Here is a 21,050-nt window from a genome sequence, read left to right as displayed (position 1 = left end):
GGGTCAGAGAGAGAGGGAGTCACAGACTGAAACAGGCTCCAGGCTCTGAGCTGGCAGTCAGCACAGAGCCCGACACGGGGCTCGAACCCACGAACCGCGAGATCATGACCTAAGCGAAAGTCGGACGCTTAACCGACTAAGCCACCCAGGCGCCCCAACTATCTGTAAAGTCTTAAGTGAAATTTAAAAGAAAGGCTACAGAATTACGCCCGGAGAGCGTGTGGCACTGCCACCTCCCAGCAGATTGTCACCGACTCCACTCCCCATGACAGCAGCGAAGGGCCTGGCCGAGCACACTCGCCAGGGATCCACCTCACCAAGGAACTGACCCGAGTCACTGAGAAGCAGCCACCAGGACGCCCGAACCACACCCACTTCCCAAGGACATCGCCGGGAGCTCTGCCTGTGCGCAATCCCCATGGAAGGCCAGAAGCCCGGATGCTTACTTGACGTGTATGTGCCAGGGGAGGGTGTGCGTGCCGGGGGAGGGTGTGTGTGCTGGGGGAGGGTGTGCGTGCCGGGGGAGAGTACAGCGCACAGCCGTGACTTCTGACGTGCACCCGGAAACAAGCCAGCACCAGCCAGCATGTGCGGCGCGTCCACCCCGTGCTCCGTCTGCCTGCGCCGTGGTCTTAGGAGAGGTCAGACTCTGACACGGAAAACAAGAGGCTGCGTGGCGGGAGGGGCAGCCAGGACTCCCGGAGCGTCCTCCTTCCGTGGGCCGAGGCTCTGGACACGGAGCTCCGCAGTCACGTGGGACGAAGGTGGGAGCGATGGCTGCGGAAGGGCGGCGGTGGGCAGGGGTGCACACAGCGGCCGGAGTGGGCAGAGCTCTGCCGGCGGATCTCAGCTCCGTCCACCTCCCCACGAAGCCAGGTGCCCTGCGCCACCAGGGTCATCACAGTCACATGAGGGTACAGCCCTCCGGGGCTGGACAGACTCTTCTAGAAACTTTGTGTTTTGACGTAGTTACAGATACACAGCAAGGTGCAACTTGGCACAGGGGGGTCCTTCCGAGGGGCGCTCAGAACCAGGGAGCAGCGTGAGGGCACGAGCCTCCTCGCCCGCGCGCTTTCTTCTCCGTGGGTCCACTGCACGCGGACCCCCGAGACCGCCTCTCCCGGCGTCCCCGCCACCCGCAGGCCTCCCCGGTCACCCCCGCCCCCAGTCTGTTCTCGTCTCTAGGGGTCTGTGATTCTGACAGTCTTGTGTACGTGTCACCACACAGCCTGCAGGCACTGGAGGCCTTTGTCACGCGGCACGATTCCCTCGAGGTCGTCCAGAAAGCCGCGTGTAAGGAGTGAGTTTCCTCCCTTTCCTCCACGGCAACCACGACAGGGGCGCGCACGCCCGGTTTAAAGCTGCGGGCAGGGAGCTCCCGGGTTCTGGCTACCGCACACAGGCGGACGGCGCTCTGCGGTGGGCGCGGGGGTGCCAGCAGCTCACGTTTCCGGCTGCACTACTCAAACGCGGGTGTCTGGGCTCCTGCGCCCTCGCCCGCAGCCGCCGCTGCCCCAGGGACTGCGTTGCACCGGACTCTCGGCAGGAGGTTTGCAGGTGCAGACAAGCGCATTCGAAAACACACACGCGAGAGCAAAGAAAGCACGCTAGCCGCAGCCCCTTCGGTCGAGGGGGACACGGTGCCAGAAGCCACCCCCCCTCCCTGCACGACTCCCTCCTGTGAGGGCCGTGCAGCGCGGCAGAGGCGCAGACCCTCAGAGAACACCGCGGGCCGGGGAGCCCGGACGCCACGCAGGCCGCTGAGCACACGTCACAGGAGGAAGGAGCAAGTGCACGTCCACAGGCACAAAGGGGGCCTGGGCGGCCCAGGGGGTGAAGCACCTGGCTTCAGCTCGGGTCATGATCTCGGGGTTCGGGAGTTCAAGCCCCGCGCCGGGCTCTGCACTCAATGTGGAGCCTGGCTGCGATACTCCCTCCTGCCTCTCTCTGCTCCTCCCCAACTCACACTTTCTCAAAACAAACGAAATTAAATGGAAAAAGCCATGTGGACGGTAGCTGGGACTTTCCGATGGCCCCGCACACTCCTGCTAACACAGAAGCTCGGGTGAAGGCGCCCGTCGGAAGGGGCACTCGTGCAAAGGCCTCTTTCCACGGATCCGCCGTAAACACCGGAAACGGGTCCTGCACGCTCCCCGCAGGGGCCGTCCCGGGCAGGGCCACCTCTCCCCGACCTGTGAGTGGGGGCGGGGGGCTCCCCTCCCGGTGAGCTTTTCCCACGACCGGCACAGTGTCTGCTCCGTGCCCTGCACTTTGATGAGGGAGGCCTGCTGCTCCCCGAGGACTGACAGAGACCCCCTCAGACACAGCTGAGGGGCTAAGAACGCCGGCGGTGGCTGCACACAGAAGGCCCTGTTTGCTGCCGGCCCAGCCCAACAACGGCCTTCAGTCAGGGCTGCTGGGGCACACGGAGGCTGGGCGGAAGCAGCCCTATTCATGGCAGCACAGAGAAGGCTGGCTCAGAGGAAGACGCCACTTGGTAGGTGCTTCCTGGAGGCTCAAGTCTGCTCCAAAGTGTGCTCTCAGGCTTCAAGTGCAAAACCCAGGACAAGAAGGAGGGCCTCCTGGGCCGAGTCAGAGGGGGCAGCGTGTGGGGGCTGCTTAAGTTAAAATCTTTATAGAAAACATAAATAAAAACAAAAATAAAATAATCATACCACATCTATCCAAGAAAAAAAAAATCTGGGGCGCCTGGGGGCTCAGTCGGTTAAGCGTCCGACTTCGGCTCAGGTCATGATCTCACGGTTCGTGGGTTCGAGCCCCGCGTCGGGCTCTGTGCTGACAGCTCAGAGTCTGGAGCCTGTCCTTGGATTCTGTGTCTCCCTCTCTCTCTGCCCCGCCCCTGCTCACACGGTCTCTCTCTCTCTCTAAAATAAAACGTTAAAAAAATTTTTTTTTTAAGAAAAAAAAATCTTACAAAAGTAAACGAAAAGGAAAACAATTCCACGTCACTCAGGAGTCATACGCTCCTCCAACTGAGGCGGCCGCGTGCCTCGTGACGCCCTTACTGCATCGGGCAGCGGAGCGCAGACGACACCAGCACCTGGGTTTACACTGACCTGCTCTGCCCTCTGCATTCCCAGGGTTTTCCTTTCTCTTCTACTATTACCTTGACTTTTCAAAGTTAAAACCCGTGTTTCCTGAGTGCGGTGAAGAGACAAACAGCTCTGCGAGAGGCCTCGTCTCCATACCACCTACTAAGGAACGTGCCGACGGCACCCTCACCTGCGGCAGGTGCCACAGCAGAGGGACACAGACCGTGCCCGTGAGCGTCAGCCCAAGTTCCGAAACGATACACGTGGGCCACACGGTCCAGCTAGGAAGTAGACCTCGGGAGGGGGAGAGCCCTCCTGCGCTGGCGCGGCACCCACCGTCCATCTCCACCAGGAGCTGGTTGAGCGTCTGCTCCTCCTCCGTGTTGGAGAAGCCGGACACGGCGGTGGAGCGCTTCTTGCCCACGGCGTCAATCTCGTCAATGTACACGATGCAGGGCGCCCGGGCCCGCGCTTCCTTGAAGAGGCTCCGCACGCGGGCGGCACCGAGGCCTAAGGGGACACAGAGGACCAGGAGGGGAAGAGGTGACGGGAGAGGAGCCCAGCTCACGCGCCAGGGGCCAGACCTGCCCGCGGGGGATGACGAAGCCTCAGGAGAGTCCCCGGTGGTGCCGCGCGTGGAGGCGGCTGCAGAGAACACCCAGCAATTCTCCACCCAAGCAACGTTCCCAGCGGCACAGGCTTCCTGTTTGCCTCTCTGTCCCCCAGTTCCCCGGCCGCCGCCTGAGGAGGAATGTGTGACGGCAGAGCCGTCCCACACAAATGGTCAGGCAGGCCTGTCCGCAGCCCCCCAGGCAACACCAACCTCCAATGACCTCCACGAACTCCGGGCCGGCCATTGCCAAGAAGGGCACCCGGGCCTCTGTCGCCACCGCCTTGGCCAGAAGCGTCTTCCCACAGCCGGGGGGCCCGAGCAGCAGCGCGCCCTTTGGGACTTTGGCACCAAGCTGAAGGAAGCGCTCTGGGCTCTGGAAAAGCAGCAGACGATGCAGCGCTGGCCACAGGGGCTCCAGACGCGCAGGGAGACGGGCTCACGCGCCACCACGAACCAGCCACGGGTCACGCGGTTCGGGCGCAAGTAGGTGCTCGGGCCCCGAGCCAGTGTCCCAGACGGCTGACGCTGTGGGCAGAAGTGGGCTCTCGGCCCTTCCACCGGCTGAAAGCTGCACTCGGCCTGCACAGCTGTTCACCACCAGGACACGGCGCCTGGCTCCTTCGCTCTTCCCTCCGGCTCTCACGTCTGCCCCTGCTCTCCGCACGCACACCTACCTTCAGATAATCCACAAACTCTTTGACTTCCAGTTTGGCTTCATGCATTCCTGCTACATCTTTGAAGCTGACACCTTTCCCCGTCTTGCCGTCCACAATCGTGAAACGAGCCATCTTCAGCTGATTCTGGGCAGAAAGAATGAAGGGCAGGGTGCTGTGCGCTCCCAGCACAACTGGCAAGGTGTGCACCCCAGGGCCCCCTCCTGTTGGCCCACACCCCTCCGCTCCTTCAGCCCTACAAAGGGAAGTGGTGCTCGTGCATCAGGAGCGGTAAGAAAGTTACCTATTATTTCATAGTTTGCCTTACAAAAAAAAAGATAAAACCACCCCCCACCCGAACAAGGCAATTTATCTATGTCTTCTACACATAAACTGTGTTTTTCTACGTGATTTTCCCCACTACTGTGTAATATTCTGGTTATAAAAGCAATGTGGGAACACTGAGCTCTAGAAAAGTTTGGCAGAAATGTTGACTGGGAAATTTCAGGCAAGACAAAGCCCTAAGTGAGGGGCGTGCATCTCGGCGCGAGCTTGGGCTCAGGTCTGCCCCAGGAGGGGCACGAGGCAGTCACTCAGGCGCTCAAAAGACACGTGCACTGAAGTTATCACGGTACGTGAAAATTTAATTCGACATGTCATTTAAATACAATAAAAATAAAAAGCCCTAAATACCCAAGAACGGGGAAGCCAGCTGAGTACAATACGCCATAAACCCATGATGAGACGCCATTACAAGTGCAAGTCTGTAGCTACAGGAACACACTCTTGGTCTCGGTTCTCAGGGAGGGGGTGGGGGTGCTCTCTGCAGACTTGCTCCGGCCTGGCTCTGGGCCCCTCCCCAGCTCTTCTGCTGATGGGTCACCGGCCACGTGCTCCCTGCCAGGGAGGGCTCGCCTTACAATGAAGGCTGCCACAGTAGGAGGTTGTGTGGGTATGTGCGTGTGAGTGTTTTAAGTCATCTATATCCAACCTGGGGCTCAAACTCAAGACCCCAAGATCAAGCATCACATGCTCCTCAAACTGAGCCAGGCAGGTGCCCCAGGAGAATGTATTTAGAGGGGGCGCCTGGGTGGCTCAGCTGGTTAAGTGTCCGACTTTGGCTCAGGTCATGATCTCACGGTTCGTGGGTTCGAGCCCCACATTGGGCTCTGTGCTGAAAGCGTGGAGCCTGCCTGCCTCTCTCTCTCAGACTAAATAAAAAAAACTTTAAAATAAAATTCTAAAAAAGTACATGAAGGTTTGGGCAGCTGTCTGGCTCAGTCACCAGCCTTGAAACAGCTCTGGGACCTTCGCCGGCGGGAGAACCCGGAGGACGGGGCAGTGCAGGCTAAGAAACCCTGCGGAACACGCTGGCCTGTGCTCCTGCTTGGCTCTGCTACCCCGCGAGGAACCGCACACAGCAAACACACACACACACACACACACACACACGAACCCCAGCACCGCAGGCTGGGCGGGGGCGGCACAACTTACAAAGGCACTGAGTCCTCCTTCCCTTCCCGTCATCCCAGCCAGTCGGAACACGTACCACAGGATGGCCAGGCCCACTGCGGTCATCCCCAGGGCGTAGAGGGCACTAGCGGGAGACAGGGTCAGTCAGGGGCGGGCAGCCCACGGACATGCCTCCCCGAGTCCAGGGCCACAGACACTTCGGAGACGGGAAGAGCAACCCCCACTCTGAGACCAACATGCAGAGCGAGTGGTTGTGAAAATGCGTTTCCTTCTCCATCTCTGCTCTTCGTGACCTTCCCCCAGACGGGCAGATGGAAGCTGTGTCCGCGGCGCAAAGCCCAGATGGGGACACCACGTGCTCACCCTGCCGCCTCCAGCCTACTGCTAGTGCCCAGCAACAACTTTCACGTTTGGTGTATCTCGTAGGCCATCAATCTTGGTTGGTAAGGGAGTGTACGCAGAGCAGGGTGCCCACCCGCCCGGGGCCCCGCGCCTGCAGGGAGACCCGCCACCGCACAGGATCTCCGGCCGTCGGCACGCGCGTGAGTCAGCAGTGAGCCTCCCTGCACACACGCTCCAGCCACTGTGGGTCCCGGGTGCCTGGACGCCCATGACTCTGTGAGCTAGTGTGCTCCCTCGGAGTCAGGCGGTCCCCGTCCCCGCCCACCACACGGAAGCAGGCATTTCTACCGGACGCCCTGCTTCTCCGCTTTCTATCCCATCTCCTGTCTGCAGAAGACAACAACCCCACAACGTACTGGATCAAGAAAAGCCACAGCAACCACGGAAGGTGCCCGTGGACACCCTCCCCACGTGTGGTCCCTGACTCGCCCTCCCACACGGGGCCTGCCTCGTGCCGGCCGCTTTCCGGTGTGCGTGCTTCATCAGCAGGTGACAGAGCCAAGCCCGGTTTAGCACAGGAGCCCGACCAATGACCAACGTACTTTCCAAAGAACCCCGTCCGCTTATAGGAGACCGGGATCCGGTCCTGGCCTTCAATGTTCAGCGCGTCTTCGGCAGCTCGCAGCTTCTCCTCGAATCTGTCGATGTTTGCCACCTGCATCCGGTACATCAAGGCCAGCCGCTGGGGGCAGAGAGCAGAGGCCGCGAGTGACACACGGGCCGGCGGGACGACCCCGGACACTGCAGGCTCCAGGAGCACAAGCTTTCGTCTGCGGGTCACAAACTACTTCCGTGTCACAATCCCAACAAAACTTCAATATGTGTGCTTTCTCTGCTTTAAGAAGATGGAGAGTGTGCTTCACACGTACGCTCCCCCTCGCCCCCCGAGCCTCAGCTGTGCGTGCAAGCACAGACACACGCAGCAGCGCAGCTGCCTGCTGCGGTGCAGGCAGGTCGAAGGCGAGGGCACAGGCTGAACCAGAAATCAGCTAAGTGGGTTTTTGGGCCCTCAGGAACCTTCCCTGGATAGAGGCTCCGCGAGAGTGAGCAGGTGGAGCGTCCTGGCATGACGTCACCGCCGCCTCCAGGACAGGCTTCACTGAGAGGAGCCACCGCACTGGGACTCCAAAGGCCTTCTCTGTGAGCCGCCCGCGCCTAGACCGTGTCCTGCCAGTCCTCCTCCCCATTCTCCTGAGGGCCTGGCCCAAATGCTTTCTAGAATTAAGCCGTTCCAAGCTCAGCTTCTAAACACACTCTTCAAATCTACATGGAGCAGCCAGACGTCCCCCCCGGCTCTAAGAGCCTCCGAAGATTCCTTGTGACGTGAGTGGCCCACAAGACTCCATGTCATGGGGTCACAAGGCCACAGGGGAGCAGACGGGGACACCACCAGCCACAACACCCCGATCACAGTCCGTGTGGGACCAACCCCACAGATCCAGACGTCCGATGTGGACTTCATGCCTCCGTCACTCACTCACCCGGCCTGGCCGTGGAAACAGAACGGAGACACGTAGCAATGTCCTTCTATCAATTCCAGAAGCCAAGAGCAAAGCGTATGACTCCAGAAACCAATTCAACTCCCCCATCCTCTCTCTGACCACTTGGCCCTGGACGATCCACTCGCTCCTGCGAGGCCGCCCAGGTCACAGAGTACTCAGGGCCGGGAGGAGCCTGTGCTCTAACTAAATCACAAGCTCGTGTAAACTGGAGAGCAGCTGTGCATAGGTGCCTGGTGCTCAGCTCCATCTAGAACCCGAGCCGGGCCCAGGGTGCTGTGCTAAGAGACAGAGTCCTACGCCCACAACTAAACTTGTGCCCTCGTGGGCACACCGAGTCCACACTGAATGCCTGTCTCCTAGCATCTGGCCTGGTCTACTTTCCCCACTGTCCTAACCTCTGACAAAAAAGTGGGAAGGAGAAAAAAGAAACAAGACAATTAAATTCAATTCATGATCCTTGATAGGACCGTGGATTAAACGTTTAAAACAGCTCTGAACATAGTATAGAGATGACCAGGGGCGCCTGGGTGGCTTAGTCGGTTAAGCGTCCGACTTTCGCTTGGGTCATGATCTCGCGGTTCGTGGGTTCGAGCCCCGCGTCGGGCTCTGTGCTGACTGCCAGCTCAGAGCCCGGAGGCTGTTTCAGACTCTGTGACTCCCTCTCTCTCTGACCCTCCCCTGCTCATGCTGTCTCTCTCTCTCTCTCCTAAAAATAAATAAAACATTAAAAAAAAAAAAAGTATAGAGATGACCAGCAAACAGGATCAGAGAAAGTGCTGTGGAAAATAGCCCCGTGTGGCCACCTGTCCCTGGCCCGCCAGCGTTCTGGTTATGGGGGGAGGGGAGGGAGCAGAGGCAGGGACTGGACGGTGGTTCCTTCTCCTACTGGGGGTTTCTACAGGCGGCTGCCGGGCCCAGTGCTCTCCCTGGGACCAAACCCCGCCCTCCTGACACCTCCTCTCTCTTAGGGGCACGTGAGGGGGACTGAGCAGACCCTGCTTGCTCCTTCTTCCCTCCTGTCCAAGGGGCAGCCCCTGCCCCCCCACCTCTCAGCCAGCCTCACGGTGCGGGTAGCTTCCTGCCCCCGGCCCCCAGGGAATCCCCTCAACACCCCCAGCACCTCAACTCACCAGCACCCGCCAAAGCTGCCGCACGTGCTAACCTGCCGCTGCGCCAGAGCCACGGAGTGAGCGCTGGCTCCCTCAGCGCTCACGGTCCCTCCCCTCCTCTCGGCACACGGTCCACCCGCAGCTCCCGGCCCCCAGCTCCCTCCCCAGTTGACCCAGGGGAGCTCAGGGCGTGGGGAGCCGCCCTCACTCACCGGCCGCCCGAACACCACGGCCCCGGGGTGCAGATAGACTTCCACCACGTCGCTCTCGGGCACCACCTGGACCCGCTGCACCTCGCCCTTGGCCAGCATCTCGTGGACAAAGTCGTTCCAGGAAATGTTGCCCCCGCTGGTGCTGAGCGCGTTCAGCAGGCTCATGACCACGGCGATGACAAACAAGGTGCGCAGCCGCTCGCGGTACATCTGGTCCTCTCTCTCCTTGCGTCTCCGCTCCTCTGCAGGCGGGGCACCGGGGGGGGGGGGGGGGGTAGCATCAGACAACGGCCGCAGGTGGGGCCTGTTTTCAGCCACGTGACGCGAGACAGATACCACTCACACACTGTCCGAGGCCACCAGCACCCCATTCACCGTCCGCATGGAGCACAAAACCCGTTTTACCGTGGAAAACCTGCCGGGCCCAGCATGCACCGCATGTCCACAGTCAGCTCTGCACCGGGAGTGCGGCCGACCCCCGACTCCGCATGGCCACTAACAGCGGGTGTGCACACGTGCAAGTCATTAAGCACCACCGAACACCTGCCCTCCCCTCCCCCACGGCCACATGTTTAAAAAGTTTGGTCTGTGGACATATGGTGGGGTCCACTTAACTCAAGAATGTCCCCAAAGACCAGCCCTGTACCTAAGCCATCAGGTAACTTCCCCCAAATCACATCACTTGGTTACTGACCCCCGACTCAGAACGTGGACTGCATCATGCCCGTGCCTAGGGGGTGAGAGAAAGACTCGAGACTCGGCCCCTGCCCTTGGGGTGCGCAGAAACCCCGGGAGATAAGGTGGCCTGAGTGGCGGTGCGCAGCGGCGCGGAGCACTCGGGGGAGCAGCGCCCAGCAGGAGGGACGAGTAAGTGGACCAGGAGGCCGGAAGGACGTTCAGAAGCTGCTTCCCTCAGGCCCAGGCGCAGAGGGGAGAGTCCCACTTGCAGCCACCAGGGGCCAGGCCACCATCCTCCTCCGAAAACAGCCAGTCAGATAAACCCTCCCCTAGGTTCGCATCTCATTTACTCGATGCTGTCATCTCATAGCCACCCAGCCCCGTCCTCAGAAGGATCTGGCGCCTTGGTTTACACACCAGGAAGCCCGGGCTACCGTGCGGCGTGGCCCAGCGTCCCGACACTCCCCCCAGACTTTAACCAGGCCCGTCATTAACGATGCCTTCTGGGGTGTGCATGCACAGCCCTCCACCGGTTCTGGCCCCCTCCCCCCACGGCCCTGACCTATGTCAGCAACCAGTTTCCACCATTGACTTCTCCTTCCTGCACAAGCACGAGCATGTACTTGGGGGAAGAGCAGACGGGACCCAGCACACAGGGCTCAGCCCATCTCTGCAAGGACCAGAGCGCAGCCAGAGCTCAGTGTCGGCCCGCTTCCCCGCACCCCTGGCGCCGGAGCCGTCCACACACGCACCTCCTCTCCGACAGAAGTTTAGAGGAGCTGAAGGGCATTTTAAGTCAGCTTCAACATACAAAAAGAAGCTTAGGGAGAAGGCTGTGTCCGCAATCATTTTGAAAACACGAAAGCGCATTTTAGATGTTCTCGCAGAGTGGACTAGAACAGGGGTGCCTGGGGGCTCAGTGGGTTAAACATCTGACTCTTGATTTGGACTCAGGTCATGACCTCATGATCTCATGGGCTGGAGCCCTGCATGAGGCTCTGTGCTGACAGTGAGGAGCCTACTTGGGATTCTCTCTCTCCCCGTCCCCTGCTTGTGCACACGCATGCTTTCTCTCTCAAAACAAAAAAGGAACAGACTATAACAGCATATCCAATATTTAAAGCTCACAGTCACAATGGGCAACTGAATTAAGGTACCAGTTATTCTGGAAAAGAGATCTATGTTGTCGGGTGAGTGGGTAATTAGAGACCATGTATTTTAGTTTAATCTTCTACTTAATTGGCCTATTTATTTTATTTTAAATTTTTAACATTTATTTTTGAGAGAGAGATAGAGACAGCGTGAGCAGGGAGAGACAGAGGGAGACACAGAATTAGAAGCAGGCTCCAGGCTCTGAGCTAGCTGTCAGCACAGAGCCTGATGCGGGGCTCAAACCCACGAACCGTGAGATCATGACCTGAGCCGAAGTCGGACACTTAACCGACTGAGCCACCCAGGCGCCCCTTAATTGGTTTATTTAATTCCCATCTTGTTTTCTAATTAATAACATTGATAGTCCCCAAACTTGGCAAACTGGGTGAGACTTGCCAGCAGGATGAATGTCTCTCAGAAGCTTCGTGTGATTGGCAGGATCTAACTCAGACACTGAAGTTACTGCCCATCACAGGCTCCCAGCTGCTGGCTGCACTGCACAGGTCCACGGGAAGTGCATACAAATTTGGGCCCAGGCCACATGGCAACACTGCCCTTCCTAGTGGCTCTGCCTAGGACTCCCATCACGCCCCGCATGGAAAAGGGCTTGCAGCAATTCTATGACTCACATGCATCTGTTTGCAGGCTGTGAAACAGGGATAGAATTTTTATTTTTATTTTTTTATTTTTATTTATTTCTAGGAGAGAGAGAGACAGAGAGACAGCATGAGCAGGGGAGGGTCAGAGAGAGAGAGAGATACAGACTCTGAAACAGGCTCCAGGCTCTGAGCTGGCAGTCAGCACAGAGCCCGACGCGGGGCTCGAACCCACGAACCGTGAGATCATGACCCAAGCGAAAGTCGGACACTTAACCGACTAAGCCACCCAGGCGCCCCATGGGATAGAATTTTTAAAAGATATGGCTTGGTTTCATTTATTTACTTAAAAAAAATTTTTTTTTTTGTAAGTAATCTCTATACCCAAAGTCGGACTCAAACTCACAACCCTGATATCAAGAGCCGTACGCTCCACCAACTGGGCCAGCTGGGTGCCCCAGGTATGGCTTGGTTTTAAATAAAAGATAATTTTGCACTTTTTTGCAATAATTTCTAAAATNTCTCTCTCTCTCTCAGAAATAAATAAAACATTTAAAAATAATAATAATAAATAAATATTTAAAATCAATCAAAAGACAGCTTGAATAGGGTGTCTGGGTGGCTCAGTCGACAAAAGATCTTTAAGTTCGCAAGTTCGAGTCCTGCATCTGGCTCTCTGGTTAGCGCAGAGCCCGCTTTGGATCCTCTGTTCCCCCCACCTCCGCCCCTCCCCCAATAACATGTGTGCCTAGGTAAGATGCACACGCTCTCTCTCAAAAATAAACAAATGAAAAAAAAAAAACCCTTGCATTTAGGCTCTTTGTTCACAAGAATCCAACCCTTTTCAAACAAACCAGCCAGGTGTTTTGACGCNGCCTGTTTCAGGGAGAAGGATCTGGGCCAGGCCTAGAGGACTCTCCAGGCAAAGGAACCGGGAGGTCCCAGCCCAGAGGCAACCGCTCTGAAGCTTCAGAACGGTTCACTGAAGGCAGGTTAGAATCATCTGAGCTTCTTGACAGAACTGCTCTGGCTTCTGAGCTCAAATCACCTGAGTCCTGCTCCCCGGGCACGAACGAGATGGGCACAGCACGCCCCACCCTGACAGGACCTCACAGAAAGAGAGAGATGGCTGTGTCAGCAGAGAACACCCAGTTACAAGCGTGTGCAAACACGTGCTTTGTACGTTCCCATGTAAGACGAGGTAGAACCCGGCTGCATGCGCACGCTGTCGAGCGGGACCGATGAGTAAAGAAAGCTACGTGGCTAGTGTATCAAGAGCCACAGAAATGTTTCCTTTCCGGAACTCACTAGCCTTTCTAGAACTCACTAAGTGTGCTTCTCGTACCACAGCCCAAGGAAACCAAACGTAAAACACATGTATCTGGGGTGCATGCTGGCTTAGTTGGTGCAACATGCAACTCTTGATCCAGGCTTGGGGTTCGAGCCCCATGCTGGCTGTAGAAATTACTAAAAATGAAATTACTAAAAAGAAAATCTCTGAAAACCAACAAACCCCTCCCTGTAGCGCAGGCCACGTATGAAGTCGTGAGGGCCAGTCCATGAAAGACAAAAGGGAAACAGTCAGAGGAGATGTGGAGACGAGACGCTTGGAGAACTGGCTAAGAGAGGGTTCCGGGGGCGCCTGGGGGGGCTCAGTCGGGTAAGCATCCGATCGTGTTTTCGGCTCAGGTCACGATCTTAGTCATGAACTTGAGCCCCAAGTTGGGCTCCGCGCTGACGGCCTGGACCCCGCTTGGGAATCTCTCTGTGCCCCTCCCCCACGTGTGCAGGCTCTCCGTGTCTCTCAAACCAACAAAAGTAAGATTTTTGAGGCATAGGAGACGAGACAAAATCTGATCCTGAGATTCTAAACAGAAAATGGCAGTTTAACGTTCTAGACACAAAAGACATTTCCCGTCCCCAGAAGACCCTCCTGCCCCTCGGCTGGCGGCGCGGCGGCGCCGTGCGCTTGTGGGCACGGCAGCCGGTGCTTCTCCCCTTGGCTCGCGCGTCGACTTTGGCTCCTGACGCCAGTGACAGGCGCGTAGGGAGCGGCCCGTCACGCTCCCGCTGCCCGAGTCCTCAGGCGCCCAGGGGATGCCGCTGCCTCCTGGCCACCAGGCTGTCCACCCACTGGACAGCAGCCTCCAGGACAGACCCCCTGGGAGGCTCTGGTGGCAAAACTCCTTTCCAGGGCAGGTGTCCATCACCTCCAGGGGGCCCTGAATCAGCCACCGGAAGACAGAGTTTCAAGGCCACCACCGCCAGAGCTGTCCCAGGGTGTCACCCCAGGAGCCCTTCTTGAAGACCTCCTGCCCACGAACGGCTAACGCAAGCTCTGGGGCGGGCGGCTCGGGGGGTCACGGTGACGCTCCAGTTCTTTCCAGCAACCACCTGGCACCGATCCCAACCCAGAAGGAGGTGAGAATACTACCTCACAGGCCGTTCTCACGCCTCAGGGCCAAGAAGCACCAACACAAAAGCTGTCCGCAAATTCCAGCAACTGCTGTTTTCACTGAACTTTTCCTTACAGCGGGTCCACGCGGGTCCTAGTGGTACCACAGAGTCAGCTTCCGTCTGCCGGGCAGCTGCCGACGGCGACGCCGAGGGAGCGGGCGGCGGGGACACCAGGCCAACAGGGACGCCGAGGGAGTGGGCAGCGGGGACAGGACGCAGCCCCTGCTACTCAGGCACGCGCTCCCGCGTGGGACTGTCCTGTGCAGGGGTCCCACAGGTGAACGTTCGCACACCCACCGCTGGTGCAGACGGGGAGCCTCGCCACGACGGCTGGCTCTTTCAGCAGAAGCCCATCAGCAGGGGGGAGGCCTGATCGGGGGCGCTTACCGGCAGCCGGGCAGCACCACGGGGGACAGCCAGGAAGGGCCACGGATTCTCCCAGAAAGTCACATTTCTGGCTAAACAAATAATCATCCTCTAACGAAAACAACAGGCACTCCATCCCGTTTCCTCACAGCGCGCTACCGATCAAGCTGAAGTTCACGAGGTAAACACTGCCGTGAAGACGGCAGGGGAGACCGTGTGGCTGCCGTCCCCTGCGCCACAGCGACGGTGACCAGACGCGGTGAGCGTGTGGTTTGGCGCGGAGGCCGAGGGCGCAGCCGCTCCTGCCGGAGTCACGCCACCCGTGGGGCGGCGCGCAGGCCCCACCTGTCTCTCCCCAGCACACCTTCCTTCCTTGTCACCTCGTTTTTAACTCAGAAAGGCCTTTCCCATTTCAGTATTCAGCCATATTTCCCCCTAATTCTTTTATAGTTCTGTTTGGATTTAACGATTTAATCCATCCAGAGTTTATTTTGGTACATGTGATTTCATCTCTCTCCAAGTCACGAAGCAAATGTTCCAAACCGTTTCCGACAGAATCCACCCTTTCCGCTACTGCCCGGAGCGTCGCTCTAGTCACGCGCTAACCCTTACGCGAACCCGGCTCTGCTACTGGGTTCTCTGTTTTGTTCCACTGATCTGCCTACCTATTACTGGACCAACTCGTTAGTTTTTGGGGGAGAAAACAATTTTAACAGCTGCCACTATCAGCCTCACCAGCATTTGTGTTTCACTCCTGCAGATTTTCTGCCGAGCCAAACCCTCACCCACCACTCCTGAAAACTTCTCGATGCCGAGTCCCTCTGAGGTCAAGGACACACATGGACCTAGCAGCCCACGGTGGGGAACACACAGATCTTCAAGTTCAGAGGCCGAGGAAGCGATGGGCTCCCCGGGAGCTCTCTGGGCAAAAGAAACGGGCCACTGCCCACACAGATGCCCCACAAAGGCTGCAAAGAGGTCAACGCAGAGTCTGAGACCAGAAACACCTGAGAAATGTCTAAACTGAACCCAAGCAGTGGTCACATAGGTGGTTTCCAGGGTTAACAGCCGTCTCTCAAGAGCCTGAGGGTGGGGGCCACCTGGCTCAGTCAGAAGACCGTGACTCTCGATTTCAGGGTTTGTGAGTTTGAGGCCCATGGTGGGTGTAGAGATTACTTCAAAATAAAACAAGCAGAACAAAAAACCAGCATCTAAGTACATGGGAGACCCCGACAAGACACCCCCCTCTCTACCCGTGTGTCCCTCCCCCGACTCCGTACGGGACAGGCACCCGTGGGGATGAGAAGGGAACAGTAACAGGTTAGTTATGAGGAGAGAATTAATTGTGAAGATGTAGAAAGCACTTAGTACAGTGCTGGGCGCTGTCATTCTTACGGGTTAGAATTTCCATTATTAGCTCTAAGCAGCCAGCTTCTACCTTAGAGGTCAATTCAGTTCAAAATGACCTTTCTACTTCCCTCATCCTTTGGCCTGATCAGAGTCCTGACTCCATGGGAGATGAGACTCAAGATTCNGGCGCCCCGGCGGGGGGGGGGGGGGGGGGGGGGGCTCAGCCCAGGTGTCCTGGTGCCTCCCTCCCAACCTGGCACTCCTGAGCTCAGGGCTGAGCCGGGAGTCACCGTTCCTACGCAGAGGATAGTAACGCTGCCTGCCTTCGGACACTGCGGACACCGGTGTGGACGGAAGCGTCTCTCTCTACAAGGACCCGCAGGAAAGATCCAGTGATCACGTCAAAGACCGGGGCGGGGGGGCGCTGCTCAGGGCAAGAGCCACAGTGCCTGGGCCGAGACAGGTTTCCTGTGCCAAGGGCAGAACACACGGGCGACAGCACCCAGGGCAGCCATTGCCTACGAGGGCCGAAGAAACACACCTTCCTCGTCTTCAGGGCTCCTCCCCTCGGACTTGTTACTGTCCTTGGTCTTCTGCCTCATCCTGGAGGTGTTAAAATAGTAAGTGCCACCTGCAAGAAACAGGGACAGCGTTTAAGACCTGCCACCACAGGGGAACACTCCAGAGAAGAGCAGGTTCTCCAACAACCAAACCCAAACAGAGGCCACCTGGCACCTGCGTGCTGAGACTGAAGTTCAGCAGCTACTCACAGACCAATAAGCTACTTTAACTTATGGAATGACTTTGTCACTGCAATTAGCAAGGGAAGAAGACAGTCCTGTGTGTAAACTGAGGAAACGGCTTCTTCACCACACACAGCCACTTTCTATGAATTGACCAGACGAGCAACACGGGCTGCGATGTGTGCGGCAGTGGCCCCCAGCCCCAGGACACAACGCTCCTCGCACAAAAGGCTCCGTCCAGCCCGCCATCTAGTTACGTTACTGTTTAAGAGGGGAAATGCGGTGCCTGGGTGACTCAGTCGGTTAAGCGTCTGACTTTGGCTCAGGTCATGATCTGGTGGTTTGTGGGTTCGAGCCCCGCATCGGGCTCTGTGCTGACAGCTCGGATCCTGGAGCCTGTTTCACATTCTGTGTCTCCTTCTCCCTCCCCTGCTCATGCTCATGCTCTGTCTCTCAAAAGTAAATAAACGTTTAAAAAAAATAAATAAGAGAGCAAAGAGAGCCTCACAACCATGACCGAGATGGATCTTCCTTTATGAAGTTCACGGAACCACAAGTAAGACTGACCTCGACGGCCCTTCTAATGGGTCAGGCTGCCAGGAGGGTGAAGCGTGTGCAGATTCAGATGGGGAAGCAGACAGGCGTGTGAACTGCTGCTAAGTGGCTCTCCCTGACCACATGGGGGACCAAGCCGTTTGATGTAACTGAGGGGTTGGGATGTTCCGCTCTTGCCCTGTTCCGGCGGGATGGAGTGGGGCGTGAAACCCCAGGTGTAAATCCTGAAGCCCTAAGGCCTCTGATCTAAGATCTCTCTCGAAGATGTCACGGTGTCTCATTGAACGATCAAACTATTTTAAGAATAAATGACTTTTGAGCTGTCTTTAGTTACCTTCTGGATATAAAACATGCACTTTGAAGAGCCTTCCTTTTTTTTTTTTTAATTTTTTAATGTTTTATTTATTTCTGAGAGAGACAGCATGAGCAGGGGAGGGTCAGAGAGAGAGAGGGAGACACAATCTGAAACAGGCTCCAGGCTCTGAGCTGGCTGTCAGCACAGAGCCCGACGCGGGGCTGGAACCCACAAACCGTGAGATCATGACCTGAGCCAAAGTCGGACGCTTAACCGACTGAGCCACCCAGGCGCCCCTTTGAAGAGCCTTCCTAACTGTTCCTGCAGCTGGCTACTGAACATGAAAATCATGGTAAGCAGCCTCATCACTGCTATACACCAGAATTAAAAAAAAAAAAAACCACTGAAATAAGCAAAAGTGGCTTGTTTAGACCTCAGCCAATCTTCCCTTTTGTAAACCGTTCTTTAGAGCATCTACGGGCTCACAATAGATAGAAGCCAAGGGGCACTTGGGTGGGTCAGTCAGTTACTCGACCAACTCTTGATTAGGGCTCAGGTCATGATCTCAGGGTCATGAAATCAAGCCCCATGTTGGGCTCTGGGCGGACAGCTCAGAACCTGTTTGGGATTCCCTCTCCGTCTCTCTCTCAAAATAAGCAAACAATTAAAACAACAACAACAATAATTAGAAGCCAAAATGGGGGGCCTGAGGCTCATTCGGCTAAGTGTCTGACTTCAGCTCAGGTCATGATCTCGCACTTTGTGGGTTCAAGCCCCACATCAAGCTCTGCTGACAGCTCAGACCCTGGAGCCTGCTTTGGATTCTGCGTCTCCTTTTCTCTCTGCCCCTCCCCTGCTTGTGCTCTGTCTCTCTCTCTCTTTCTCAAAAATAAATCAACATTAAAAATGAAAAATAAAAACAAATGAATAAATTTAAAAAATTTTTTAAGTAAAAAAATTTTTTTAAAAATGAGGCCAAAAGTCATCTGAGTGATTTTGTTTCTCTGACAATGTCAAACTAGCAACAATATCCTAACATTTACAAACATCACAGAATTTGCCTATCGATTCTATATTTCAGAAGATACACACCTAAGAGTTCCCAGAGTCTGGCTGGATTCTGGACCAGATGCTGTTTCAACAACGGTCCTGGGAACCTGTCCCACGCAGGGGTCAGCAGGCATAGGTGCAAGCTCTGGAAAGAAAGACAAGGCAGAGGATGGTCACCAACTCCATGCCACACCACTGCAGCGTGACTGTGACTGGTTCCTCGCACAAAACCTCTTCTGGGAACTCAAATATCCATTTATTGGGCTCACACTGCCTTGAAGTATGAATGGCCTGAGCATTATTTCAAAGTTTTAACGTAACATCAAAACATCAAGGGAGATGCGACTGAGTGCAAGAAATACCAAGGGGCAGGCAGGAAGCGCCGGCCGCCTCTGTGCTCAAGGGTCACAGCCTACAAAAGCACATGGAAAGGAGCACGCACGCACACACACAAGGGAGCTGTGAGCGCACAGGGCCCCTGATCCTGACATCTCCAGACAACAGTTCCACACAGAGCATTTCTGGTTCTACAGCAGCTTACTGGCCTTTCAAAATTCTGCTCTCAGGGGCACCTGGGTGGCTCAATTGGTAGGGCGGCTGATTTCAGCTCAGGTCATGATCTCATGGTTTGTAAGTTCAAGCCCCATGTTGGGCTCTGTGCTGACAGCTCAGAAGCTGGAGCCTGCTTCCAATTCTGTGTCTCCCAGCGGCGCATTGGTGGCTCAGTTGGTTAAGCGGCCACTTCAGCTCAGATCACCATCTCATGGTTCGTGGGTTCAAGCCCTGGGTCAGGCTCTGTGCTGACAGCTCAGAGCCTGGAGCTGCTTCGGATTCTGTGTCTCCCTCTCTCTCTCTGACCCTCCCCTGCTCACACTCTGTTTCTCTCTGTCTCAATAAAAAAACAAAACAAACAATTCTGTGTCTCCTTTTCTCTCCAGCCCTCTCTCTCCCTCTCAAAATTAAATAAACATTAAACAACAACAACAACAACAAAGTTCCGTTCTCAGGATGAGCATTTTCCCATGTGAATACGCATTTCCCTAAGGTCAATGACACAACTTAACTTTTTCTCTCTGCTGGCCGTTTCTTCGTTTGCTTTTAAAGTCTCCCTTAACCCGTCCCTGCCCTGCCGCTTTCAAGAAAAGTAATACTGTGCTCAACGCTTTCTGGCAACAAGCCCATAACACGTAATCTCCTGTTAGCAAGAGGAGGCAACTTCCTAGTCTACGGAGTTGTTGTCCCATTTAATTAAAACCACTATTCTTGGCTCACTGAGAAGCAGCAGGCACATTAAGAAGTAGCCACACGGGGCGCCTGAGGCGGTTAAGTGTCCGACTTTCGCTTAGGTCATGATCTCGCGGTTCGTGGGTTCGAGCCCCATGTCGGGCTCTGTGCTGACTGCCAGCTCAGAGCCTGGAGCCTGTTTCAGTCTGTGACTCCCTCTCTCTCTGACCCTCCCCTGCTCACGCTGTCTCTCTCTCTCCTGGAAATAAAACATTAAAAAAAAAAAGTAGCCACACAACGTGGACTGGACCCAACAAAGGACTAACATCAGCTTGAAAGATACAGCAAACAAAACAAAAACTGTCATTCTTCAAAGTCAGACCCAAACAGTTTGGTTAAACCAGGTAACTTTTCTACTACTACTACAGCCACTGGTGAGGTAACCTGCTGAGATTTCAGTGTGTGAACCACCTACTTCAGCCCTTATTTTCGCAGAATAAGCACAGGGTCCGACTGATGGTAATACAGTATGATCTTCCTTTTCAACGGAACTAAAAGGCCAGAAAAAAAAAAGTGTAATACATCCATTGTTGCCCTCAGGTTAAGGAAAGACAGCCAGTAATCTAGAAGAGAATTATAAATCAAACTGATCCTCAAGTTATGATAAAATATAATAATACCTTATGACCTAAAATGTGAAGGCTGAACTCCCAAGAGGATTGGGTTAAAAAAAAAATCAGCCATAAAGGCACCAGGACTTAAGATCTTTGTTTTCTGGATGAAGAGTTACCCTGAGCAAAGCCTGGAACAGTCTTGGCTACGGAATACTCCAGGAGTGTGAGTCCATATCATGTTAAGCTACGAGACAAAAAGTAAAATAGTTACAAGGTGTTTTGCTCCCACAAAACCTTAGCCCACTACGAGCAACAGCCCAGGGCTATCCGGAACTCATCCCGCTGAGATCTGACCCACGTGGGCCAACTGTGAAGTAATTCTCTGCTAGATTCAATTTGTTTACCTATTTCCTTTAAAATCTTATTTTTAAGTAATCTTTACACCCCATGTAGGGCTCGAACTCTTGATCAAGAGTACCTCACCACCGACTGAGCCAGCCAGCCCCCCTGGATTCAATTAGAAGATGCCAGAAAGACAAGCAAACTGGCAGAAAATATCAATACAGGAAATAAGGGCTACAAAGATCCAAGCTGGGGCCTGTGCGGAGCCTCTTCCAGGGCCGCCCGGGCCCTCCCGCAGCGCCCGCACCCCTGCACCGAAGGCACCGCTCTGCCTCAGGGGCCGGCAAGGGCGCGGGGGGCCTGCGGAGGGGGAGGGGCNGAGTCGCGCTCGAAGGACGGGCGCGGAGACCCCGACCCTCACCCGCGACTGGGACTCGGACCCGGACTCGGGCCCCCGACGCGGGGCTGGGAGTGGGACCCCAGCCCCCGCCCGCGGCCGGGCGGAGCCTCGAGGCAGAGAGGCCGGGGTCAGGCCGCGGGGCCCCCTCCGCGGTTGAAAGGGGCCCGCGGGGCGCGCGTTCCGAGCAGCGAGGGTGGCGGGCGCCCGGGCG

General features: G+C 56.0%; 1 protein-coding gene across 1 annotated transcript in view; it reads right to left on the bottom strand.

The window, feature by feature from the left end:
- Window positions 1–20,071, bottom strand: part of SPG7 (SPG7 matrix AAA peptidase subunit, paraplegin) — a 32,329-nt gene extending 12,258 nt beyond the window's left edge. The window contains exons 1-9 of the mRNA XM_077754197.1: window positions 20,066–20,071; window positions 18,302–18,404; window positions 16,158–16,247; window positions 9,018–9,259; window positions 6,737–6,876; window positions 5,814–5,916; window positions 4,341–4,466; window positions 3,877–4,039; window positions 3,390–3,563 (exon numbers count right to left, since the gene is read on the bottom strand). Of these exons, the coding sequence (XP_077610323.1) occupies window positions 3,390–3,563; window positions 3,877–4,039; window positions 4,341–4,466; window positions 5,814–5,916; window positions 6,737–6,876; window positions 9,018–9,259; window positions 16,158–16,247; window positions 18,302–18,404; window positions 20,066–20,071 (1,147 nt within the window). The remainder of the gene's footprint in view (window positions 1–3,389; window positions 3,564–3,876; window positions 4,040–4,340; window positions 4,467–5,813; window positions 5,917–6,736; window positions 6,877–9,017; window positions 9,260–16,157; window positions 16,248–18,301; window positions 18,405–20,065) is intronic.
- Window positions 20,072–21,050: the final 979 nt, after the last annotated feature.

The sequence above is a fragment of the Crocuta crocuta genome, unplaced genomic scaffold (genome assembly GCF_008692635.1).
Source record: "Crocuta crocuta isolate KB4526 unplaced genomic scaffold, BGI_CrCroc_1.0 scaffold61, whole genome shotgun sequence".
In the NCBI taxonomy this organism is placed as follows: Eukaryota; Metazoa; Chordata; class Mammalia; order Carnivora; family Hyaenidae; genus Crocuta; species Crocuta crocuta.
Note: the sequence above shows the minus strand (reverse complement) of the source record. Positions and strands in the feature narration are given on the sequence as shown.